Source organism: Ischnura elegans, chromosome 11 (genome assembly GCF_921293095.1).
Source record: "Ischnura elegans chromosome 11, ioIscEleg1.1, whole genome shotgun sequence".
Taxonomy (NCBI): domain Eukaryota; kingdom Metazoa; phylum Arthropoda; class Insecta; order Odonata; family Coenagrionidae; genus Ischnura; species Ischnura elegans.
The window spans coordinates 42,159,611-42,185,474 of NC_060256.1; the positions used below are offsets into that span (position 1 = coordinate 42,159,611).

Consider the following 25,864-nt stretch of genomic DNA (forward strand, 5'->3'; position numbering starts at 1 on the left):
TCGATGAGTCAGGGCTGTCGCACATATTCGGGGGTTCAATTTTACGCGGTGGCGTATTCCATGCCGTGAGACTTTCTATGTAGACCCTGCTGAGGAGGAGGATAGAGGGGGTGGAGTGAGTTTCCTATCTAACCGAGCTCGCTGCCACAATCGGTCATCGAGAAAATCGGGTTACATTCTGATGCCATTTTATTCCTTGGTCCAACTCTCAACGAGGGAAGCTCAGGCACGGTGCACTGAATTTTTTTTGCATCTGAAGGTCAGTGATGGGATACCGGCAGCTCGCCTATCCAGTGCTCAGGCGCATTAGTTAGGCACCTCCGATAAGAAAGCCTGCAAGAAAGGTCGTTTCGTCTGCGTCGCGTCATTTTACTCCGTCCTTAGGAATCCAAGGATACCGTTCGCGCTGGTGACTCGCTAGCTTCAGTCCTCTGCTGGCAGCGTTTGTGTGCGTGTCGAGTGTTTCTGTGTTCTGGGAGCAGTTAACAAAATTGGATTTTGCGAGTAATAATCGTGTGCCCTATTGATATAACTGGTGGTGTTATATTTAACCAATCTTTTTTGGAGTTTTTGGAGGAATTCGTAGTTTTGAATGTACCGGCAGAAGTTAAAATAGCTTTGTTCATTCAGTATGGCCTAGAAGTTGCTGCTTGTCCGTGTGCATGGGTATCTACCATTCCAGGATGAAGATATCGGTTTTTCTATCCGAAAGGGTGATGATAAAGGAGAAACGACTAGTATTCCGTCAAAGGCAGAACGTCCGTCACACCGTCTGCATCATTTCGAGTGAGTACCAATACGATCCACACTACATTTTTGTACTTATAAGTGATATTGAATCCAAATCGAGGGAACGGAAATAGCAGAATTTTTTTGAATGCTTGTCTCCTTTATTCTCTACACCTGTATCTTCATTGGAAATATTATAACTGAACTCAATTGTTTCAGGCTTAACTTTGTGAAAACCCATTGTAAACAATAAAAAGGTATGGTAATTTTTCACACAATTTATTTAAGACGACCGATTTTAGTCGCAGAGGCGACATCTTCAGTTACGGAATTCGTTATTTAAAAAAATAACGATTTCTGTACCTGAAGATCTCGCCTTTGCGACGAAACCGGTCGTCTTAAATACATTGTGTGAAAATGTACCATACATTTGTATTGTTTAAGATTATAACTGCTTGCGATTAAAAATTCGCTTGGTAGGTACTCTCGCATTGGTTATCATCATATTTATTACACACATGGTTAGACCAATGTGGTCATATTTTTCAACTAAAATGGCCTGATATTTCATAGCCTTAGCTTCCGATGCAAATTTAACCCCTATAGCTGATACAGTACTATAATTTTCAAAAATATGTAGACACCCATGTGTCCTGTTGTACCTTACGATAGATTTATTCGGGCGAGGTTGAAACTGAAAAGTTTCCTCCTCCACCACCTAACCCCTTGTTAGCGTCATTTTATACATAACATTTTGGGGCTGGGATGGTGAAAACTTGGAAGATTGGCGCTCGAGGCAAGCTGAATCCTTGGCTTTTAAGCCACCAAGAGCCGATGAGGAACGACGGTATTGCCAGCGGGCTAGCGAAACGGTAGTCAAACTACAGGGGCAAAAGGATTGAGGAAATCTCACGTCCACGCACACTTTGGGCCGTCGGAGTGTTTTTTTTCGGGCTCCGTGGCGAGTTTTTACCTCTATTTATAGTCGTAGTTGGAATCACCGTTCATATTTCGCGATGAATTGGCTCGGTAGCCACGTAGGTTCAATCCATGCGCGGCAATAGGGTGGTTTCCTATTATTTTTTTATTGCCTAAATCGAAAGATTATTACTACTGGAGTACATATTTCACGCTTTTAGATCTTTAAATGACGATATCTATTTTTCGCGATTAAATGAAAAGTGAAAATTTTCAAGCGCGCGAAAACGCGACGCGTAAGTATGAGTGCCGGGAAATCTCTCCGTGTGACGTATTTCTGGTTCCCGCTGCCGCCCTGTACCTGCTGACCGCCCTGTATCTGAGTACCCTGCTGGCTGGCAGCACTTGGCTTAAATAAGGATTATTAATACCTTATCAAATGAAGAAAACTTTCCGACCTTAGCCAGTTTTAATAAGTGATTATTAAGACATGTTTCCCTGAGCTCTGCGCCTCATGCATGCATTGGTAACCTCAGACGATGTAAAACTCCTATCTTCTCGTATAGAAACTAGGTCCCTGTGACGTCACGTGGAGTGGCATCGCATGGGCGCCAATCTGGCCCTTTTCAAATGAGGATAAAAATGGACCATTGCCATTCGTCTAAACTGGTATTTCTAAAACGAAATAATTTGTATATTATGAATATAGTAATGGTGGGTAACGAATCGCAATCAATGCCTTTCGTTTTCTTTGATGAAGGAAACTACCCTATTGCGGTGTAATTCTGGGAGGGTTCGTATCGGAAGTAATCATATTTTTTCATTTTGTAAAAGACGAATTCTTACTATCAACACAATTGATACCGATGGCTCTAGAAGAAATTAATAATGATTTTTTAACGACTAAATTTATTCAAATGATGGCTCTATCTAAGTCAGCACATTTATTTCTAAACATATTCATTCGCTGAGAAGAAATACGTAAGGGACGAGGCAGTGGTCGTATCTTCGTGTCCGTTGGGCTAATTTCTGTCAAATATCCGTTGAGTAAACTCCTTTCTGTTAAATATCGACAATTATCAATAAATATGACCTCGTATCTCAATATATAAGAGTAAATTTGGCCATGTGACACATCTATTTTGGTCATAAGTGTATTATTATCAATAGTTTTCGGATTAATTTAGGTCGAATGATTTTATACACTAATTTATTTCCACCTGGTCTTTAGAGCTATTTGGTAAAGTCTCACCCAATGTTTATGCAAGCACAACATGATTTGGATGCTCTGGGCTAAGAAACTTTCACCTTAATGCAAACTTAGTGACCTTTACTGACTGAAAAAAGAACTCACCACATTTAGATTTAAATTAGGAAGTGGAAAACGAACATTGGCAACATTGTAGAGTGTTGCTTATTTTTATTTTTTTCTCCGATTTTTTATTTTTACCTCTTAAAATATGCTATGGGGTACAGAATGGATATCCTAAAAATTTCAGCTCGATTGTTAGACATTTAGAGGTCGCTCAAATATCATAAATGAAATTATTATTAAAGTATTTCTACCGATTAAGTTAAGTTTCCATCGAGTACTTGAGAAGAATTCTGGGATCCTCCCTCCCCATCAACCACTTCCCTCTTCAATTCACAATAAGGCCTGCTCCCTTTCATTCTATCTAAAAATCCTATTCTTTTCCTTCCTCTCCCTCGTTTACCTAACATTCTACCCTCAATCACTGTTTTCAACATCCCCTCCCCGCTAAGTACTCCTTCCATCCATACCTCCTGTCTCCTTAGTATCTCATCTAAATAAATTCAATAACATTTAATTTTCCCGATTTTTTGAAATGACATTGTTTTCAGGGATAATGCACAATTTTACGGTCCTTGAGGGACAAAATTCGCTCCATTTTTACGTCCCCTCTACAGTTTTTCAGGAATACAATACTTTTCCACGAGCTACAGCCGAAGCATCGACACGAAACATCGCCCTGAATCGTGGGACGTTTACTGTTCAGATGAATCGTATGCTTCTTTGGATATGAATAAAGTCTTGTAGAGAAAGTGTGCTCGCATTTCCATCTTTCCTAACATTTGCGAACTAATAATGAGTTGCAAAGCGAACCCAATTCAAAAGTACTAGTTAATGGTGTTTATTTTGCTTGCTTTGGGACAGCCATGTAGCCAGAAGTTCGCTCAAGCGGTGCATGCGTGAAACCTAACAACGGATCCCTGTTGGTGTCACCCCATGGGGTGTCTGTAAAGGGGGAGCGTTGTATTCAGACATTGTGATGTCAAATCAATTCTTCAAACCTTACGCAGTCCCCCTTGAGGCGATGTATGGCAGTGTGTCGGACACGGGCATTCATGGGACGGTTGAATCCGAAATTTCAATGAATACTTCGAAAATGGTAGTTACTCTATCAACGAGGTCAATGGGAAAGTTATGAACTGAACCGAAAATAAGTACTGGGAGATTCTTAGCCAATTGGAAACGATTCCTCATGTCTAACAGTCCGCAATGATTTCATGCTGGGACGCCGTTACGGCATTGGTTTACAAAAGTCATAATAACGTTGGGAGAATCGACCCCATACCACACCCGGTGGGATCACGAGAAATTTTTCATCAATCTATACGCCGGGAAAAACTAAAATTTTACAAAAGTCATAATAGTCAAATAACATTTTTATCAATTTTGTTGCCACAAAATTTCTAATACATAAATTTGTAACCAAAACAAAAAAATGTTGATAATAACTTATAATAAGTAAAATACATAGAGTAATATTTCACTGCTAAAAAAATTCAAGGAAAGTGCGTTCCGGCACTGCTAATTTTGCCATGACGTCACTGGTATTAAGGTCGCAAAGGCCAACGTTGTCTATCTTGCTAGTCGCAGGCGGAAAAACGTCAAGACATAATTGGCATTTAAAATAAATTATATCTTCAGCCCTTTTCTCCCAGCATGTATTTCTCATTTAGTGAATATTGTACATTTAGTCGGAGAATCAGGGATAATATTGATGATTAATAAATTTTAATATTTAAATTAAAGGTAGCGCTAAGAAGGTATTATAGATAAATATCAGGACTTTTTCATTTAATGATGTAGATGAGATATGATGGCGGGATGAGGTATGTGTTTGGATAATAGATGCTTTTAATGTCCGTTACACGTGAAACTAAAAGTGTATTATTTTGGAAGACCTCTACGCCAAAATGATTTGCCATTTGGCGATTATAATTCTCATGGGATGAGATTGGGGGATCAATTGAAATTCATGAGTGATAATTTTTAAAGAAAACTAGTTGCATCAATAAGATAGCAACAATTATGATTTCCGCTAATTACATTTTAATTACCTAAAATGGGTCCTCTGGTTAAAACAGAGCAGAACGCTGCTTATTTTCGAAGTAAACATAAATGTAACGGCCTAGATTGAAATGACAAAATCCGAGATCGCGTTACAAGTCTAATTGGCTTGTGACAACGATGGCGTTTGTTTTTAAGATGGCTGGTGGAAGGAAGCAATAGTATGTCATTTTTTAAAATTCCAAATCATGCTCTTTCAATCGTACTTAGGAAATTGACCGGCACAAAAATAGGATACCACGGTAGAATTACTGGAAATTACATTTGAAAACCTGCTTTTTTTAACGCACTCTTATGGCATTTTCTGCATTAATATTGGAAATATGTTGACTATATCTGGAATTTCGACAAAGAAAATCTGTTATAGCGTTCATTATATAATAAAATCATGATTAAGTGAAAAGTTAATCCTGTAACTGTGTTTATCACTGCGTTTTGAGTTACTAGAAAAAGTAGCCGTAATTGTAGTCAAATCACGTTAGTTACATTTGAACTATTCATCCTTAAACACAAACGTAACGCAACAGTCGGGTGGTTGGGGGTCTAGCTGAAAAAATTGTTTACCTTCAAGCATAGGGAATGTATGGTCAACATTTTGTGTTCCTTAATTTTTCTATAATCCTAGATGGATGTTTTTGATGTTCCTCCAGCCTTTCTCTACGACGTACGCGAAAGTTACAGGATTATTCTAAATTTTAGACCCTTATAATAAACTCTGTAATTATTGAAGTATAAAATACAAAATAATCAAGCCTTATACCATTGAAAAGAGTTAGTTTCAAAGTTTTTTCACAATGTGTGATATTATTATAATTTAATAAATTTAAGCATTTGCACTAATTAATTAGGGTTTAATAATAATTATAAATGTGATAAATATTCAAATTGGCCATTGCTAGCTGCACGGTAAACATCGACGTGCTAGCTTGTCCCACACAGCAAAGAGCGAATCTCCTGTAATTGAGTGCACGGTGACAGTGATCCGGTTCGGCAGATCGTTCATAGTGTTTGGTAGAAGCGGGACGAAAATAGCGGCCTTCCAAGAGCCCCATAAGAAATAGTCGTTGGGTGTGGAATCAGAAGATCTAAGTGGCCAGAAGTGCAGAGCTAGGTCATATTTCTAATTATTAAATACTAATTAATTACTAAAAGTTATTAAATATATGGAATTTAATTGATATCACACATTATGAAAAAAACGTCGAAACTTCCTCTTTTCATTGGTGTAACCCGTTAAGGTCTAAAACACATATATGTCCCAAATGTTTTAATTCTCTTAAAATTAAATGTGAAGGTGTGTGATTCTAAGAGTTGATTATATTGAAGAATAGGCTATTGGCTTCTAGTTTTAAATTCTTTTTGTTATCTCCTTTAGATATTCTAGTTTCTACAATGATAAGAACTTTCACTTGAAATGCTGTTTACGAAGTGGAAATTTCATATTTTATAACAAATCAACGAGAAGGTCAATTATAACAGAACTTTCGGTTTATCCTTTTTGTGCACCTAACCTGTGGAGTTAGTACAAAAAACTCCGCTTCTGTGCTTCATTTTTCACAAAATTAGTGTTTTTATGCCATGGGACACATATGTCCCTATGGGAGCGATAATTGGTATTATTTCACGTCCTAGACTGTATCAAGGAAAGTATTAGAGATATCGATTTCATATAAATATTTTTGGAATATGCGCATCAATATTAGCCTTAAAACGTATTTTTATGCAATCTAATGGCTTCAATCTTTATGGACAGTATAAGGTTATACGTTGTTAATTTTGGATTTTTACTTCAATAAATACAAAGTTTTGAAAATGGGTCCATCGCTTAAAAGAGTTAAAATAGCCCTCTGTTTACTTTGCATCGAGCGGTAGTGAACCTACTGCATCACCGAATCTCTACGATAGGAACCATCGGCGCAACAGACGGGCACTCCAGACGTCAGCGGGGGTGAACGTGTGAGGCTCACAGATTTTTACGGAGCGCCTGGTGAATTAGGGGGGAGGTGCAAGGGGGTAGGAGAGAAAGAGAGAGAGAGAGAAAGGGGAGGGGGAGGGGGATGGGAACAAGATGGTGCGGGGAGGCGGTCAGGGGCGGCAACGCAGAGATAGAGAGGTAAGGGTGGGAAGTCTGCCGGATCGGACCTCGTATTACGTATGGAAGGGACGCCGGTCCCCACTGAAAAAGGACGCGCTGGAAACAGGGAGGGTGGTAGGGGGTGGTCTAACAGAATGGCTCTTCGTTACGGCCAATAGGGCGCGAACAATGGGCACGGAGGGGTAGGAAAGAGCTGGAGTGGAGAGGTGTAGGAGAAGGGGGTGTGTGGCGTGGAGTGGGAGATTAGGGGAGGACTGGGGGAGGGTGTGCGAAGGATAGAAAGGGTTTTGGAGAGTTTAAGCCGAAGGGAAAAGGGTTGCGAAAGAATTTTTCTGTCCTCTTTGCAAGTCTTGGGAAAGGAGAGCAATGGATGTGTATATGATGTTAACCCTTCACTGCAGATTACATTACAGATTCGCTATGAGAGGAGCCTTAGGCGCAAAAGGCGGGCACTCCAGGCGAAAGAAATATGTATGCTTTGCACCAAGGTGGGAGGACTATGTTAAAAAAACATGTTGTGAGTGGGTCTATTGTTGGGAGAAGTCCCGTTGAGCCTATACCTAACTGCAGGAATTAGAGCTAAATTTTATTGTCCTGGAGCAACTTTCGTTGTAGCAGATACAACTGTCAGTGCATGAGCTCTGAAAAATAATGAACTTTTTATGTTATTGCAAAAATGGTTGAATAAATAAGGAAAATCTCAGCCCTCAATAATTTTGAAAGGGTTTGGGAGAGTTTAAGCCCAAGATAAAGGGTTGCGAAATAATTTTTCTGTCTTCTTTGCGACTGTTGGGAAAGGAGAGCAATAGATGTATGCATGCTTTGTGCCTAGGTGAGTGGACGATATTAACTCTTCATCTCTTTTTGTATCATATATTATGATACACTACGGTCCATGCTGGTTATATTTCTGAAGGGCACAATTCTTCCCCTCTAACAAATGTGGTATCAAATATGACGTACCCTGTCGTTATACTATGTGGTTCTCGAAGCAGTCAGGTGTCAAAGGTGATCAGCTTCTAATTATGCTGAAGGAAGTCTGCTCTCCGCATGAAAAACGAGTAAGAGGATTTACCCGAGTGATATACAGGGTGTCCCATTTATCTTGACCACCCGAAATAACTTTTTGTCCAGATGCAAATTCAAAAATGTGTCAAGCAAATGTTCATTAGCCGTCAGGGGGACATTAATCAGCATGATTGCCTTCCTTGTAGCTTTGGTATTTACAAAGATATGTACAGGAGGAGTTATGGGAGAGGAAATGAATTGCCGAATAAAAAATATAGGGCGCCATTTAAAAAAGACATACCGCTGTTCATATCTTTGTAAATAAGAAAGCTACAAGGAAGGCAACCATGCTGATTAATGTCCCCCTGACGGCTAATGAACATTTGCTTGACTCATTTTTGAATTTGCATCTGGACAAAAAGTTATTTCGGGTGGTCAAGATAAATGGGGCACCCTGTATACGCATGTAATTAGTAAAGCTACTGGCGCCAATGAGAAGTTTTAAATGAGTATATGAAATGAAAACTCGAAAAGTCGAAAATTGCCATACCTACGATACATATCCATTTAACCCTTAACGGTTTTTTGAGACGTTAGTAATGGCGTGGGGACACACCAGATCCCCAAATTTTTTATTTAATTTCTTAATAAATACCGATATTTAGTCAAAACCATCATGCATTTTTGAAAGTTTAAAATCTTTTCAACAGTTGTAGATTATTAGATATTGATCTTTTCACTTATCAATAAAAAATGCAAAAATAAAGTAATATACTTCACTTCACAATGGTAATTACTTCAATGCAAAACGCAACGCATTTGTAACGCAACTAGTGGCGTGGGGACATACCGAGTCCCCAGATATAATTTGCATAATGTTTACACTTCACAAGGGTGAGATAGACTGACGAAAATCAGTTTGGTGGGAGGGGGGAGTAGACTTGAAGCTACTAAGTATCTAAGCGATGTTGCCAAATCACCCAGGAAGTAAACAACCAATTTACCAGCCTGGGGATCTACCAACACCCCGCGCCAGTAGCTAAGGGGTTAATATAAAAGTTTTCTATAGCCATAATGTATCATATGTGATACATATTACAGCGTTTCCTTAAAAAATAGAAGAAAAAGTTATTAAAATGTCCTAATGGAAGCGTTTCTGGTTATATTTTATAAAGAAAAATTATTTTGACACGTGTTTAGAAATTCATCATTTCTTTATTTGGGGCCGAAGATTTTTAATAAATTACCTTGTTTGATCAAAGAGTTAAAGAGTATAAATAAGTTCTGTAAAAAGGCCAAAGATTGGTTGTTATCCCATGATAATATAAATGATCTTTTTTGATGTTTGTGAATAATATACATATTATTATATATTATTTTTATATTTTTGTGAAAGGAGGAAAAAGAAATTTATTTTAATGTGTCCATATATTATACTTCGTTCTTGTTTATTGTAAGTTATTGTCACATATATGTTTCATAGTGATAATGTTTCAAAAAATTATATATACTTTCTTTTTGTTTTCTGGTCTGCCTTGAAATTAATTTTTAAGATGGTAGCTCCCATGCTGGTTTTTTTATTTTAACCATTGAAGCTACCTAAAGCTCCATTAATTTTGTGCTGTTAAAAAAAAAGTGTACATTACAAGGTTGGAGTAATAAATTCATTCATTCATGCAGTTAAGGGTTTAAAAAAGGTGCTGTGAATGGGACAGTTGTTGGGATATGCCATTCCTAATGGCAGGAATTATAACTGGATTTATTGACCTGGAGTAAACTTCGTAAGAACAAACACAAAAATCAATTAGATGAAAAGAGACCGTTTTTAAGTTTTTCATGGTTTTTTAATCAATTTAATTTAATAAATTGCAATAATCAATGAATACGAATTAAATTAACGGGTTTAAAATTTAGAATAACTCTGTATTTACTTGGCATCTTGCTGTAGTGAACCTACTGATTCACAGAATCTCCACGAGAGGAGCCTTCGGCGCAATAGACAGGCACTCCAGACGAAAGAAATATGTACCTATGCTTTGCGCCAAGGAGCCATGTTAAAAAACGTGTTGTGAGTGGGACAGATGCTGAGAGATGCCAAGTTGAACATATGCATAACGACAGGTATTAGAGCTGATTTCATTGACTCTGAGTAAAATTTGAGTTCAATATTTTATTATTTTTTTAAATATTATTTTTATTCTTAATCAAAAATAATTTTTAAGAGTTGAAAAACTATATACCTACTCCCAAAAAGTGACAAATTTTAAACAATTCAAAATTTTTAAATAGATAAATAAGGTAGATAATTTCAAATAATAAATTACACATTGAGTAATTCAGTAGGTCGATAACTCAACAGTTCAGCAAGTTAAATAAAGTATTATAAATATTCATGCAACATGATAACGTCATTATAATTTAATAGGTCATAAAATCCACAATAAACTTTCAGTTATGTTAAAAGTCTTCTGAATTTGCAGTTTGATTTAAGAATTAATTTAATTATGATTAAGTTATTTAATCAAAGAAAGAGCTACTCCTTACGTCAATAAATGAAGCCTTATCCTCCATCAATAATTTATAGAGTTTAGATGTAAATAAATGAGTATTAGAGGAGGAACATTATTTCTGATGATAATTAGGTCCATACGGAAGTGGCGGAGGCTAGTATTAAATCATGATATGCATTTGAACACTGCGCTAGCTAATAAAAAAAATTATGATTAACTCTATTACTTTCTGAAGATTTTATGGTTTAATTTTAACCATGTCCTTTACGTCGGAAAAACCATTTCTTATCAGATCGTATTCTCATAATAAGAAAATCTAATTACGAGTCCCCTAGCGGTTCCATGGGCATGTGGAGGAGATTGATATGACTGAAGGCATGAACTTGGATAAAAACATTCTTAAAATTTTTTGTGAGCATGGGAAGATTTGGATACTTGCTCAATTTGCAGCGTGGTCCATAATTTCCTGTCGCAAAAACTAATTTTATGTTGAATTATTCCTAGATTTGTCTATTAAATATAATATTTGCCTATAATTTTATCGTTTCGATCGGGCATGGAAATACCCTGTTGTCTAAGAATGATTCTCTCTGCTTTATTTTGAAATATGTCCTTCCTCAATCATTGAAACGATCTTAGCCCAGGACGCTACCCCGGTCCTATCTAAACTCCTCCTCAGCAATCTCTCTAAAAATGATCTTCAGTAACTTCTGCAAACAGTATATTTTAATATTAATTATGCAGGGTCGTAAATCATATCCTTTCGTAAAAATTGAAGTGCCTTGCAGTCATTACTATAAGTCACGCACCCAATTTGCTATTTAAGGGTAGTATTTACCTAGTTGAACAAGCATATTAAGCATATCAATGCCATACTTCTGGATAAACGGCCACCTTTCAACCGATAAATAAGAGTCGTGAAGACATTGAGAATGGTGCTCAGTGAAGAAGCATGGGTATTAGGTACACAAGGAGATAAGCTCTAGTCTGTGACAAAGATATTCTGGAGGAAAAGAGTCTTTACTCTTTGGTTCATGAGGGAGGTGTATGAAGAATGATATAAACATAAAGAGAAAAAATTTATTTTCTGAAAGCTGTAGGGTCCTGAAAATTAACTGGAGGGTCATATTTTTAGGCGTAAGGATTCCTATAGTGAGGTTGAATAAACTAAGTGAAGAGGAAAAATGTGGTGAGGAAGAAGGTGATGTAGAATGTCTAGAAAAAAGTAATCTATAATGTAAAAAGTATGATGTCACCAATGGCTTGAAAATCCTATTTAAATGTTATAATTACCTTTTGAGGGAAAACTTCTGAAGGAGACAGTATTTATTGTGTAAGTGTCGATAGTTATATTAGTTACCTTTTGAGGGACAGGATTGATAAGAATTTTTTTCGAAAACATGATTGTAACCCAGCAAAGTTAGCGCAACAATGTGCTTATCTTGCAGAGTAGCGGGTCCCAATTTCAAATCCATGCAGTGTTTGTTGGCTACCACGCCTGAAAACCCACACTGTGCGGTTTAGCGTTTGTCAAACTAGGTGGAGATTCGCAGCTGTCCTGGAGGAAGGTAATGATTAGGCTGTCCTTATGAGTCCGCATCACTCCCGCTGACCGGTCGTATTTTGTCATTTCTCCTGAATAATTTACTTGCTTAAAACTCAAGATACTCATCGTCATGGTGTATAAAGTAGACCTTTTCCAACATTTAACTGCATCTTCAATAGCAAAAATTGCTTATAAAAATAATCTGAGTTAAAATTTTGATGCTTGAGATACAATCCAATTTTTTCAAGGACATATTCATATATTCAAGCATTTTATCTGAAAAAATAAAAATGACAGTTCCAGTATTAGACAGATAATAAATCAGGGAATACCATTCTAGGGGTTATGCGTATTCTTAATGCATGTATTTCATTCGCCATCGGGGTGCGCCATAGCTTCACCGATCAAACCAAAATGAGAACCTTACATAGTTAATTGTGGAGTAAGCCATAAGACATTATTAGTATTTTTCGGAACCTTCTCCTTGACGCTAGTGTAGATTGAGATTGAAGGAAAATTCTTTGAAACGCTCTACGAAATCAGTACCCACAATATAATAAATCACCGACTGGACTTCGGCAACAGCTTAAACTTAAATTTTCTTTCATATGGATGCAATACATTTTAATATTAATGCACGAGGAACTTATTGCTTCGCAGAAATTGCTAATGATTTCTGAAATTTCGGCGCTTATATTCCGCTCCATTTATCTTAACGAATTTGGTTTTTAAACTGAGCTTATGTACTGCGTCTAAATGATATAATGAGAATTATTCAGTTTATACGGTTCCTATGAAAAAAAGAAATAATAAAATTATTTCTTTGTAGGAAGATAAGGCCATCACATTATCAAAATGAATTTTTTTTCGAAACACTGCCCTGAATCGTTGAGCGTTTACAGTGCAGTGGACGGCTGATCATCAGCCATTGTTGGTGAATCGTATGCTCCGTTGGACACGAATGGAATCGTGTGGAGAAAGAGAGCTCGTATTCATGCTTATTGAAGCTCACGGGCGTATTAGCGTGGGCCAAGCGAGGCTCACAGGAGCATATGTGCTTCATAAACCCCTGGACGACTTTCAAAGGCACTTAAATCTCTAGAAATTGAACAATAACTTGTCTTGAAAACAAGGAGACTTCCCCTTTCGAGGCTATTGTATTGATGGAAATATGATGGGCGTTACAGCATAGTTAAAATATGCTTCACATTTGTTATAATCGTTTTCACTCATTTCTTGTTTACAATAAAGATCGAAATTCGATCGAAGATGAAGATCGAAGTATCGAAATTCAGCTTAAAATTAAGTCTGCGCTGGTGCTCGTGCACAATTGCTATGAATGTATCATCTATAAGTTTTTTCCCAAATCCACAACTTTCGCAGTTTTTGAATATTTAGTTTGATCTTTACTGATAAATATTTGCCTCATCGGTTAAGTAATTCTCATTGGGAGGATATTTGAATTATTTTTTGGTAAAGTATCTACTGAGAGAAATGGTGTGTGGCAGTCAATTATTTGAGTTTTTGCAGCCAAAGGGTTATTGATTTCCATTCAATGCTCCAAGATACTCCAAGTGATTTGACTAACTAACATTTTCTGGGTTTTCTCAGATACAGGAGCTGTCATGGCTATTTTATTCCGTAAACGTATTTAGTCTTAATTTCGATGCAATCTTTCGCTATTATTTCACCTTCGGGATTTATTTATATAGGTTGAGCAATACTGTGACGAAGTTGAGTCTGCAGTGCTAATGTTCCCTAATGATCTTACGTCAACATTAGGAGTAATAATTTTAAGCATGGCAGCATCAACATCTTCCATATGATTGTTGAGAAAGACCTATGAGTCTCGAAGATACCTTTGCTATGTTAATGAATAATGACGTAAGCGTGGAGATCGATGAATTGTTTCATTATTCATTGAAATTAGTTTGAATCGAGATGCTGTAATATTATTTTCAGTGTAAGAAGCGTTAAAAAAATTATATTTCTAATTATAGTTGTGAATTTCTTTCTGCAGTTATTTTTGTATTGATAATTGTCCACACAATTAAGTTTTTAAATGCCAAATGGAACATATTTATGTCAATTAATCCACATTCATTACATTGTTGTAACAGCGGTGTGTTCATGAGTGGAGACTGGAGCCTTTGACGTAAAGCCTAGGGCTAAATTTAAGTGATAAATTCGTGGGTATTTTAGGTCGATTGACCTCGATAAAGAAATCGTGTAGGTAGTTGTGAAAATATGATCAAATTTTGATGCAGTTTTAAGTCTAAATTGATTAGGCTTCCATATATTTGGAAATATTTCGCCCCCTCGATATGCCTTTGTCCTCACGATTAATTCGGAGCTAGTGTAATTGAAAAAACGAATAAATTGCCTTCCAAATGGATTAGGCTGCGTTTAGTGCGATGGTAACTGAACGCAGATTTCAATGTATACTAGAATCTTTTTGCTAATTCTGATCTTGCAATCCGACTTGGGATTTGAGTTCTGTCTTCAAGTTCAAAATTTGTTATTGTTTATGGTCATTTCAAGAGTTTTTATTCATTTGTTCCGGCTGCGTTTGAGGTATTAGTAAACATATTTAAGATTTAACTCTAAATGAGCGAATTTTGTTATTATTTGTAAATTCCGACTTTGTCGAAAGTGCACGATGATCCACTTGAAGTAGATTTTATGTTGAAATCAATTTTTGTCTTCTTCAGTTCATTAGTAAAAATATTTCACCAAGTTTGCATGCCCCGGATGAACTCATATTCTTTGAAAAGCAATTGAACAGCTGTGTATTAAAAAAATGAATCCATTAAAATTGGTAGAGAATATAGTAATCATGTCGAAGCGTCCGATGCAATTAATTTTCTTGTTTCTGAAAGACGTGATTGAATTTTCTCCTTTGCTGGAAATAATTCTGCATAACTTTAGTGTGGGGACTTCGAATACTGCTATTTGTCTTTTTATTGGGGAACTATTTGCACCGTAATTGAGAAGGTGATTGAATATCTCCAATATTTACCTCCTCTGTAGCCGCAACGATACTTTATTCCCCTGACAATTTGTTGACTCTAAGTAGTTAAAACGTGATTGTAAATATTTTTTATTGTAAATAATATTGAAAATTTCCTAAAATATTTCCTCTCTTCTTTTCTTAACAGTATTGTTAATACCATCTAGATAAATTGCAAAATATGTGATATAACTCAAAAAGAGCGTATTTTGATGTTAATTGTAAATTCCTACGTATTCGGTTGTTTGCGATGATTCTTTTAATTCATGCAGATTTCATTTTAAAAATTGTTTTAATTTTCATGTAATAATGAGTCTTTTTTTCGAATATTTTTTATGATCACAAAAAGAAACTTTTCCTAAAAGTCTTGGTAGCATAATTATTTAGTATTAAAAATATGCGAGATATTTTATATCAATGCCATGATGAACGCGCATCATCAATCATGAAGGTGCTGTAATAGTTACATATTCTTATTTCTCTGAGCCTCTAACACCTTACCGTCTATCAATTGTTTTGTTTCTGTCGGGATGCCTTACCATTAATTTTTGAAGTTCACCTGGGATAAAAGTGAAAGTAACTAAATTCAACAAAAAGATCGGGATTAACCTGCACGTTTTTATTGATAATTGGAAAATATTTCAAAATTTCTGTTGTCATTTTGCGTGTAATACGTATAAGTTATTTTAAATATACTTTGCGTAAAAATTTTCAATGTTTGGAGTCGAAACTGATGAATCCAAACTATTTTCCCCTCAATCTGGACTGAAATTTCATGTTATAGTAAAAATTTAGTAGTTTTAACATCTGCTCCATCTATATCCGAAACCAAAAAGAAGTTAGCCATGTATGAACTTGTTGAATTGCTATTTATTTTTAAATAAGTATGAGTGCAAGGTGGAAAACAATTAATGGCTTAAATACTGCGGTTGTCTTTGGAATATCTTTACTGACAACTGCTTTGCAAATAACTCGCGAGTTGTCGAATCGGCGAAGAGACAGTTTAGGATAAAAAGCATTTGTAAATTTAAGTACTAATTCCGCCCAGTTACAGCAAAAATCAAGTACGAATGTGATAGTAATTGAAAGGACTTCAGGCTAAGAAATCCATTTACGATCGATAAAAATGGCAAAAATAATGAAATTTCAAGGTACGCTTAGCATAATAATTGGCAAAATGCATATTTTTTCTACTTGGTAAGAATTTTAATAGTCATATACAAGTTTGAAATCACATTTTCTAAGAGGGGTGAAACGAAAATCTGGGATAATACACACAAATATCAGGTGTAAACGTTAGGGGTTCACTTTTTTATTATTCCTATCGTTGTTTCATAATAGCCTAGTATATATGAGAGGTGTTTCATTGTTTCAATAATCGATTATTAAAGGCTTTGCTATGAAAAATAATTCGCAAAATATTTGTTGACATCCACTAGTAATGAAATGGCACAAAAATCATGTAGATTGTTTTTACCGACCGTGATTTTTAAGTACTGAAAAAAAATTTTCCTAAGATAAGTTCGATTCCAACGACATGGCGTCTTCGAATGAAAAAATTAACTACGCATTGAAACTAGCAATCAGAATATAAAAAGAAATAAATCAGCATTTTAACGAAGTAACGACAATCATCGCGTGAATCATTCCTCATATTCCTACGATACGAAATGTTTTAAGCCTCGAATAGAAAATAATGCATTCTAAAATAGAATAAGAGCCAATATTTTTCAGCAATATTGACGAAACGACGTGTTCAGTGCTTTAGTTTATCAGAGTTTGTGGCAACTAAAAAAAAACTTTTGTAGTTCTTTCAATTATGAATATTTTTTTACTATCGCTTCCTTAATACCATTCCAAAAAATACTTTCACAGAGCTTATAATGAATGAGAGATTTTCCTTTAAACACTACATCAAGCTCCCTACCCTCGGTAAAGCTAAGGTGACAACCGCTTAGATAGTGGACCGGAGCCCTCTCAACAAAAGATATTCACTTCAAGAGGGGGGGTTGAGAGGGTTAGACGGTTTCCTTTCAGTAGATAGCCCTTTTCATCCAAAACCGTGTAATTAATGCGACGGTTTTTGCCTTAATTACTGGGCGATCCTCTACATTGGCGTGATCGGCTTTGTTTTACAGAATTTCATTGTGACCCCGGCATCTTTTGAAGTCGTGAACGAGGGTTGCGAAGAAAAGAAATGCTCGTGCTTTTCGTGTATCCGTCAACATTTATGCTGCCTGATCTTTTATCATACCTACGTTGTTTCCGTAACAAGTTTTAATTATTTCGAACCTATTGTGGGCAATTTTTCTCCGCGTTCGTCACGTTTAAGTTCAGCGAAATCACTCTCTTTCTCTGCATATACTATCCTAGGGTTTTTGTTTGACCCATTATGAATTATATTTTCGGCTAGAAGGTGCTAACCGTAGTTATTTTTTCTCCAAAGTTTTAGCATTAATTTGAAAATTCTTACTGGTATAAGTATATCTTTTGTCTTTTGGATTTCAAAAAGAGGTACTTAAATTACAAATTTGTAAGTCCATATGATTCCTTTCTCTAAAAATAAAATTCACAGATATCTGTGTGATTAATTCGATTATTTTCTTTGTTGCACTAGTATTATTAGTTTTTTTTAGAGTTTCTATAGCCTTAAGTGCCATGAGAAGCCTTACTTTGAATATCGTGGCAACTACAAAGCTTCTGCAACTGCAGGAGACGTTCCAGAGGAGTCATTTTAAGCCACGGTAGCACCTCGATGAGTGATAAATATTTTCTTGCTTTATTTTTTAAATGTAATTTGCTATTTTAAAAATAAGCCCTTAATGGCCAATCTCACGTTCCTTAAATCTCTGAGAAATTTTTTTGAGCGTTTTTAATCAATATTAATATACTATAGTTTCTATGGTAAATTTCATTCGTTATCGTATTTCAAATTAGATAATTTAGATGAGTGCAACGAAATTAATGAAATATGGGCGAGAATTTGATGATAATCTATCGAATCTTACTCTCTGCCTACAAATTGTAATAAGCTTTCTTTTTAATAGACAAACTGATGCCCTCATAAATTGGTTGATTCCTGCCGTGTCATTGAGAGTTTTTGTAGCTACTTGTAACGGCTCCTCGTCTAATTTCGTCTAACTTTACATCTGCGTTGTTGTCTAAAAATTGTGGTGATAAAATTTGTATCCTCAAGAGAAATGAATATTTTTGAACATTGAATCGATAAGCAATCCTGAATTCGCTTATGTGCATTATTTTTCTGAAACTTGCTTATTATTAAGTTTCGGCCATAATTTGTTTTTAATAAGTCCCTTAAAATAATCAATATTTTGATTGTCAATGGAATATGTAAGAAATTTGTTTTATCCACAGAAAGAGTTGGCATTGACGGAACCAATTTAGTCACAGTTGTGGGTGGTTTGGTAAGTAAGATTTCACAAAACGCTGTATTCTATTATACAGTACCATTCCATAACTTACATAATTAAATATTTGTGTCAGACTTTCTTACCTCAATGCAAAAAATTGTTAAATAGACGAATTAATGTGCGAAAGCTTTCCCTTGTCATACACCAGGACGATTACGGAATGGAATAGACTCCCTGCAGAACTGTTTAAGCCCTACCCTAACAACGTAAGGATTTTCAAGAAGAGGTGTAGAGGATTAATATTGGAAAATAATATCACTGAATTTTAAATATTCACTTTCTAGTTTCATTTTTGTAATGTATTTCTCATTTGCAATATTTTTGTTTTTCTTTTTATTTTGTGTATACTGTTACCACCTGGCAAATAGCCAACTTGTAACTTGTACAATATAATAATAATAAAACTCCTCTACACCTATTTCAAGCTACCAATAATATGCAACATTTTAATTTAGGCCCTCACGCCGCAATACATCGTAATTAATAATTTTGAGGGCTAAGTTGTGATGAGCTGCATTTAATTTCTCATAATGTATAGTCCTATAATGCACATGTTTAGTCCTGGAAAAATCTCAGTTTCATCCGACCTACCTTAAAATTTTGTCGGGATCAGTCCTTCCTTACCCGTCGACTAAAATATGCAAATGGTTAGCTGCCCACAACTTATGTTTTATTCTAAATATGGAAACTATGACTGTGGTTCATAGAAATAAAGTGGACTAGTGAGGAGTGTGGTCTATCGAAGAAAATTGACATACCACGTAGTACCATGATCGTTTTACTAAAAGGTCTTACGACGCATGAAATAATGCTAACTGTGATATTTCATTGACTTGCCAATGTGGCTTAGGGATTCGCCCATTAAGGGAGATGACGAATCTCATTGTTTTTGGCTGGGTGAAGATCTGTGGAAAGACTCAATGGAAATTTTCATATTAAGGGGGAATAATTATGGCACCTTGTGACAGTCGTAGTAAATAATGGGGAGTAGGTTTGGAATTAAAAAATAATAACTTATTGCATAACAATTTAAAGACTAAGACCAAGGGAATGATGAGAATTGAGGAAATAATTTTGTATGAAATGTGTTCTGTCGAGGCAATATTTTGCTTTTCATATTGATTATTAGAAATGAAAATAAGCCATGCAGCTTTTAGTTCAGATTTCGCTGCAATTGCACCTTGGTTTCTGAATTGAGTGGTTATGCACCTACAAAAAATTCTCCGTCGCGAGGAAAACCAATGATTTGTGAAAAGAAATTCCTTACTCGTGAAAAAGTACCAACATCTGATTGTTGCTGAAGCATTTTGAAAGTAATGAGTGCAGCTTTCCGAGCGATTAGAGCCGCATTCGTCTGTTACGAGTGACGGCAGTTTCGAAACCCATCCTTATTTCGTATGCCCGGTTGAACCTATATTTAACGGTAAGAATTAGAGCTGAATTTATTGTTCTGAAGCAGACTCAGTGAGAACAAATACAGTAATCAGAACATGAACACTAAATATATATTGAAATATTTAAATTATGGCAGATGTGGTTAGATAAATAAGGTAAAACTCAGCTCTCGTCAATTGAAAAAAACCACATTCTCGGTGACAAATTTCATACAATTCACATTTTTTTAAAATATATAAATAAGGTAGTTTCTGTCAAATAATATACTACACTATGCATCATTCAGTCGGTTAATAACTCAAGAGTCCATCAAGTAAAATAAGGTATTGAAAATATATCTGCAATTTTATGCCGTCATTTTTATTAAACAAGTCATAAAATCAACAGGAAACTCTCAGTAATGATACCTGTCTTTTGAATGAGCAATTTGATTCAAGATATAACTTAATTTATTTATTATTAAGCTAATAACGAGTTTCTCACCTCAAACCCAAAGAGGAAGGAAGGATGGTTTTCGAAACTTCCGCCTCTCGTGACAGACAAATGCGTCTGTAGCACCCAGAAAACTGCACTCATCATAAACAACGCCCTTCGCAGGAATTTCATTTCGAAAATACTACCGATAGCAAAAAAAAACTGCCTGGTCGTGGAGAAAAAACACGTCTATGCAAACCGATACCCTCAGGGATTGTCGCCTCGCCGACCGCCGCAGGAGACAATAGTTCTTGCGGGCGGTGGGGGTATCCGTTGGGGCGCTTATCGGAAAAGTATTGTCTCACCTGAGTCTCTTTGCCTCGTCGATGAACGGTCTCTTCTCCGACTCGCTGAGCAGTTTCCACTCCGCGCCGAGCCTCTTCGATATCTCCGAGTTGTGCATCTTGGGGTTCTCCTGTGCCATCTTCCGCCGCTGCCCTCGAGACCAGACCATGAACGCGTTCATGGGCCTCTTGATGTGCGCCCCGCCTTGGGGGCCACCGCCCCCGACCTCTGGCCCTTTGCTCCCCATCCCGCCAAAACTTGTTGGGGACTGGGGACGAAATGCTAAGGACCTCACCAGTTCATCGCCACGTGCGTTCAGTCTTACGTCCACTTCTTCACTGGGAAACAAGTTGTATAGCCGCGAGGGCAAAATCTTATTTGGAGGGGGTGTACCACAAGGTAGCGAAATGTGTCCACTCGATTTCCGTAATTGTCGGAGAAATTTCAAATAGTCTACTGCTTGCAGGACTTGCACTACACAACTGAGTGGTTATTGTAACAAATTTTTCTCAGGGGAGAAGGGAAAAATTATGCTTCTTGCAGGAAAAGACGTCTTGAGAGTCGTTTTGGAATTGGTTTCTGGCTTGCCAACTCTATTCCTGAAGTGTTAAATCGTTGTCCAGCAGTTCACGATGCTGTGATTTCCAGCGCCGGTCGCATCTGCGGGTCGCGGTGTTGAGGAGCGTGGATCCGGCGTTGATATGTCGAGGCACCGCGACAGCTGTGAGATCTGGCGGACTCACGGCTTAGTTGTCGGAAGCGCAATGCCGGTCATCCGCGTTGTAGCGTGTTCGGTCCCGAGCTCTGGCGGTTTCGTATGTGTGCCTAGGGTGGGGCGAATAGGGTCGACGGCTAGGTTATGGGTGTGAGTCGCAGGGGAAGGGGGGACCTCCTGTAGGGGAAGGAGCGGGGGTGGGATGTGTGTGTGGATGCTAGGGTAAACGGAGGGGGCGGTAACCCTCGTGGTCTTTAGGTTCGCGCATTCGTGGAGGGCGTGGAGAAGGGAATTGTGCGCAGGGCGTTTTGGAGGGGGGATCAGGAGAGGGTGAGAGGGGGAGGGGTTTCTAGAGGTGTCAGGGGAGGGGGAAGATAGAGTGTGGGGAGGGAGAGATAGGGTGCGGGGGGCGGAGAAGATTCGCCGATGGAATAAGGAAGAGAATGAGATGGTCCTGCCTTTCTTTCTTTTCCGCGACACCCACGTCTGTTGCCCCGACATGTGGGTGTTCTCGCCCCCTTCCGCTTTCTTTCTTTAGGGGTGTGGGCTCGAGGCTGTGATGTGGATATGGAGACAGCAGAAACGAGGAAGAGGGGTGCGGTTTTTTATGCTTCGTTCACATTGGTGTGTGGCGGGTTTTGAAGTTTTTCGGCGTGTCAACTAGGGTGTATGATAGTGGCGCGTGATTTGCTACAACGGTGGGAATACTTCAGTTGCTGTGTAATTTATTGCTTGCACCACTTCATTTTTGCACTCGTGCGAATTTTTATTAATTAACACATTATTTTTAAAATTTTCGTATGCAAATTATTATTCACAGATGACTTGTCTTGGCTTTCTTAAGGGGCAGGGAAAGGTGACGCATATTGCGCAAGTTATTCTGAGTTCTAAATAGGGTGTATTTTAGTGGCGCGTGATTCGCAACTACGGTGGGAATACTTCAGCTACTATGTAATTTATTGCTTACACCGCTTCATTTTTGCATTCGTGTGAATTTTTATTAATTAACACATTATTCTGTAAAATTGTTGTATGTAAATTATTATTCACAGATAACTTGTCTTGGCTTTCTTAAGGGGCAGGGAAAGGTGACGCATATTGCGCAAGTTATTCCGAGTCCTAAATAGGGTGTATTTTAGTGGCGCGTGATTCGCAACTACGGTGGGAATATTTCAGTTGTAATGTAGTTTAATGTGCACACAACTTCTCCATTTTTGCTCGCGTGTAAATTTTTTATTCACTTGAACGTTATTTGTGAAAATTTTTTTTGCAAAGCATTATCCACAAATGGTTTGTTTATCTTAGATATGAAAAAGAATAGGGAAAGGTATAGCATAATGCGCAAGTTTTTCCGATTGTCAACTAGCGTGAATGTTAGTGGCGCGTGTGATTTGCTACTACGGTGGGAATACTACGTATTTTATCGTTTACACCGCCTCTCAATCTTTGATATCATGTGATGATTAATTCGTTAAAAAATTCTTTCGTGAATATGTTATTTGTTAAGTAATTTCCACGTGTAGTTTATCTTAATTTTGAAAAAGAATAGGGAAAGGTATGTAGCATAATTAGTAAGTTTTTCCGAATGTCAGCTAGAGTAGATGTTAGTTGGTCGTGATTTGCTACTACGGTGGGAACGCTTCAGATCCATAGAAGTTCCGCTAGAAGTTGAAAAATCGAGTTTCGATCGAAACTTAAAGCTCACGCCTCGATATCGATTTCATCAATCTTTCGCTTTTAATCGAAATCGAAACCTACCTACACGATTCTCTCATTATTTATTTCATATTTGTAAAAGTCACCTTAGCTAAAGCCATTCTTTTCTCGGATATCCTCACTACTGTCTTCGCTTACCTCTAAATTTTTTTGCCCAAATGATAAAGTCGATGACTGACTGCATAAAGCTAGGTTTTTATGTCACCATTATTACCTCTAGTTTTGCCTTTTATCTTATACAAAACGAACTCTCCATCACCAGTCTCCTCATTCTTATTATGCTATTCTCGTTCAAATCATCTTTAATGATATAGTTTCCTAACATTTGATTTCGTTCATAAAATGCCTCATATTAATTATTTCAATAAAAAAAAACAATAATCAGAACTTTCAATGCCATCGTAATTCATTTTTGAAAGTAACATTCAAGACATGCGATAGCGAAATATCACGGATGTGCACTAAGGCTGCACAAGAAAGTGTGCACAACTATTTTTTTCACAGAATAACGTCGGTTGATTAACGCCTTGAAAAATTACCAAGAATTATTACAAAAATATCTCTTAATTTTAACACGAAATTATAATTAATAGTAAATTGTAAATACAGCTGTACCTTGATCAAAAGTCAGATCAGTTACTTACTGTACTTCTACATAGACCTTTCACCATGCTACTATAGATCCTTAACTAATTTGGAAGCGAAGGTTTTATTTGTACCGCATAGATCGCTGATCCTCTTTACCAGTGCCGATATTAGCTTTGCATGCTGTTATTTAAAATCGCTGCTCCGGTGGTGATTAAATGCACGTTAAATCTGTGTTAATTATGCCAGCAACGTATTCAGTTCAATAATTTCAATAAGTAATGCAACATTTTTTCTGAAACAGGGGTTGTTTTATTCAGCATTCGAATACATCATGTTATTCCCCAATCTTTTAGCTGCATATCAACATTTTTCAACGTAATCTTCGTTCAACGCTACGGCTTGACGCCACCTTGAAGGGAGGAGCTGCATGCCTACACGGTACCATTCCATTGGTCGGTAACAACGTCGCACTGAATCCATAACTTCTTCATCATCCTCGTAGCGGCGATGACGAAAAACGCTTTGTCCAACGACTCACTGTCCTTTCGTCCACTGAAAGATCAGTAGACACATGGCCGTGCCCAGAATCAAAATTCGGGGGGGGGGCAAAACTAGCAGTGGTCGTCGTTCAAGTTGTAACTTTTTTGCACAGAAAAGGTTAATAAAACCAAATTCTTTCAGAAAATTGTGACAATGTATTAGTTTTTAAAGTTATTTGCTTGAAAAAATAATGATTTTTATTTTAGTTTCATGTCTTATACTAATATCATTTTTCTTCAAAAGGAAAATTTGTTCATAACTTTTGTTTTGAAATAAATTTATTTTTTCTTCTAGGGGGGGGGGGAGTTGCCCGCTGCCACCCCCCCCGATGGGTACGCCCATGTGTAGACATGCTGCAATCGCCTAAGAATATGTGATACACCATGGTTTTTCGCTAAAAGAAACTCAATCACTTGTTTGGAACGCACACCCGTTTCAGACACCATTTGAACAGCTGCGTGTAGCGCGGTCACCTATCGGAAGTTAGTGCAAGTACACAGGACGAAGCGGAAATGCTTGAAAATGTTCCACAAGAAATTACAAGTTTTTTGAGCAAAATTTGCATGAGTTTTATGAGATGAGAAATTAAATGTGCTGCATTTTTTATTGAACTCCTCCCATATTTCTTTTCTGTTTTTTAGGGACAGATATACTCGGTTTCATCGCTTCTTACGGCATTCAGATGAATCCCATTTTTTATTTATATTTTTTCAATTTGGTCGACTTTCTTTTCGAGTGGGTTCGTCATTGTACCTAAAAGAGTCTATCATCAGATTCATAGCATGATGAACACATAGTGAAATCTCGTATCTTTCATTTCGTAACCCGTGTTGTCTTCTGAGAATATTGACCTAATCCTCTAAAAAAAATGATGCATAAATGTAAGTTATAATCTGAATGCGATGTGTTCAATTCAAAAAGGATATTCACGAGGAAAAATTCAAGTTTCATTGCCATGGCAAGCTCGTATGTTTCTCGAAAAGTGAAGCATTAATATTTCTAAATATTCTTAAGCATTTGTCGCCGCATATGGGGAAAAACGAATATAGCGTTACTCGGTGGCGTTGTCAGGAATTTCCTTCGGGGTTGGGTTCAAAATCAGGGCGTTTGGAAGTAAATTTTCGAAAAACAGGGTACTAAGTAGAGGGTTTTAAACTAATTTTAACTCTATAGTACGAAATAAACCACTTTGTAATGTTCCACAAAACTTCATTTATTTGACCCCGCGTTAAAACTACTATATAATGATTATCAAGTTGCTATAGCTATATATAGGGACTACATTGTAGTTGAAACTCAGGGTCGAATTTTACACATGTAGTGGGACGTTAAAAAGGGATTTATTTCGCAGTAAAGATATGTGATTCCACCAAGTGAAGCCTGAACACTAAATATATAATTTTTACACTTGTAATAATCGGAAAAACTCCACTTTTCAAAGAAATGTTATGTAAATTCATGATTTTTTCAATATTTTGTATTCTTTTATGATGAATCAAAGAAATTATGTTTTTATATTTAGGAAGTG

General features: G+C 36.9%; 1 protein-coding gene across 1 annotated transcript in view; it reads right to left on the reverse strand.

Annotated features, from left to right (window-relative positions):
• LOC124168367 (transcription factor Sox-21-A-like) overlaps window positions 1–21,524 on the reverse strand; it is a 62,524-nt gene extending 41,000 nt beyond the window's left edge. The window contains exon 1 of the mRNA XM_046546575.1: window positions 20,798–21,524. Coding sequence (XP_046402531.1) covers window positions 20,798–21,024 — 227 coding nt within the window. The 5' untranslated portion in view covers window positions 21,025–21,524. The remainder of the gene's footprint in view (window positions 1–20,797) is intronic.
• Window positions 21,525–25,864: the final 4,340 nt, after the last annotated feature.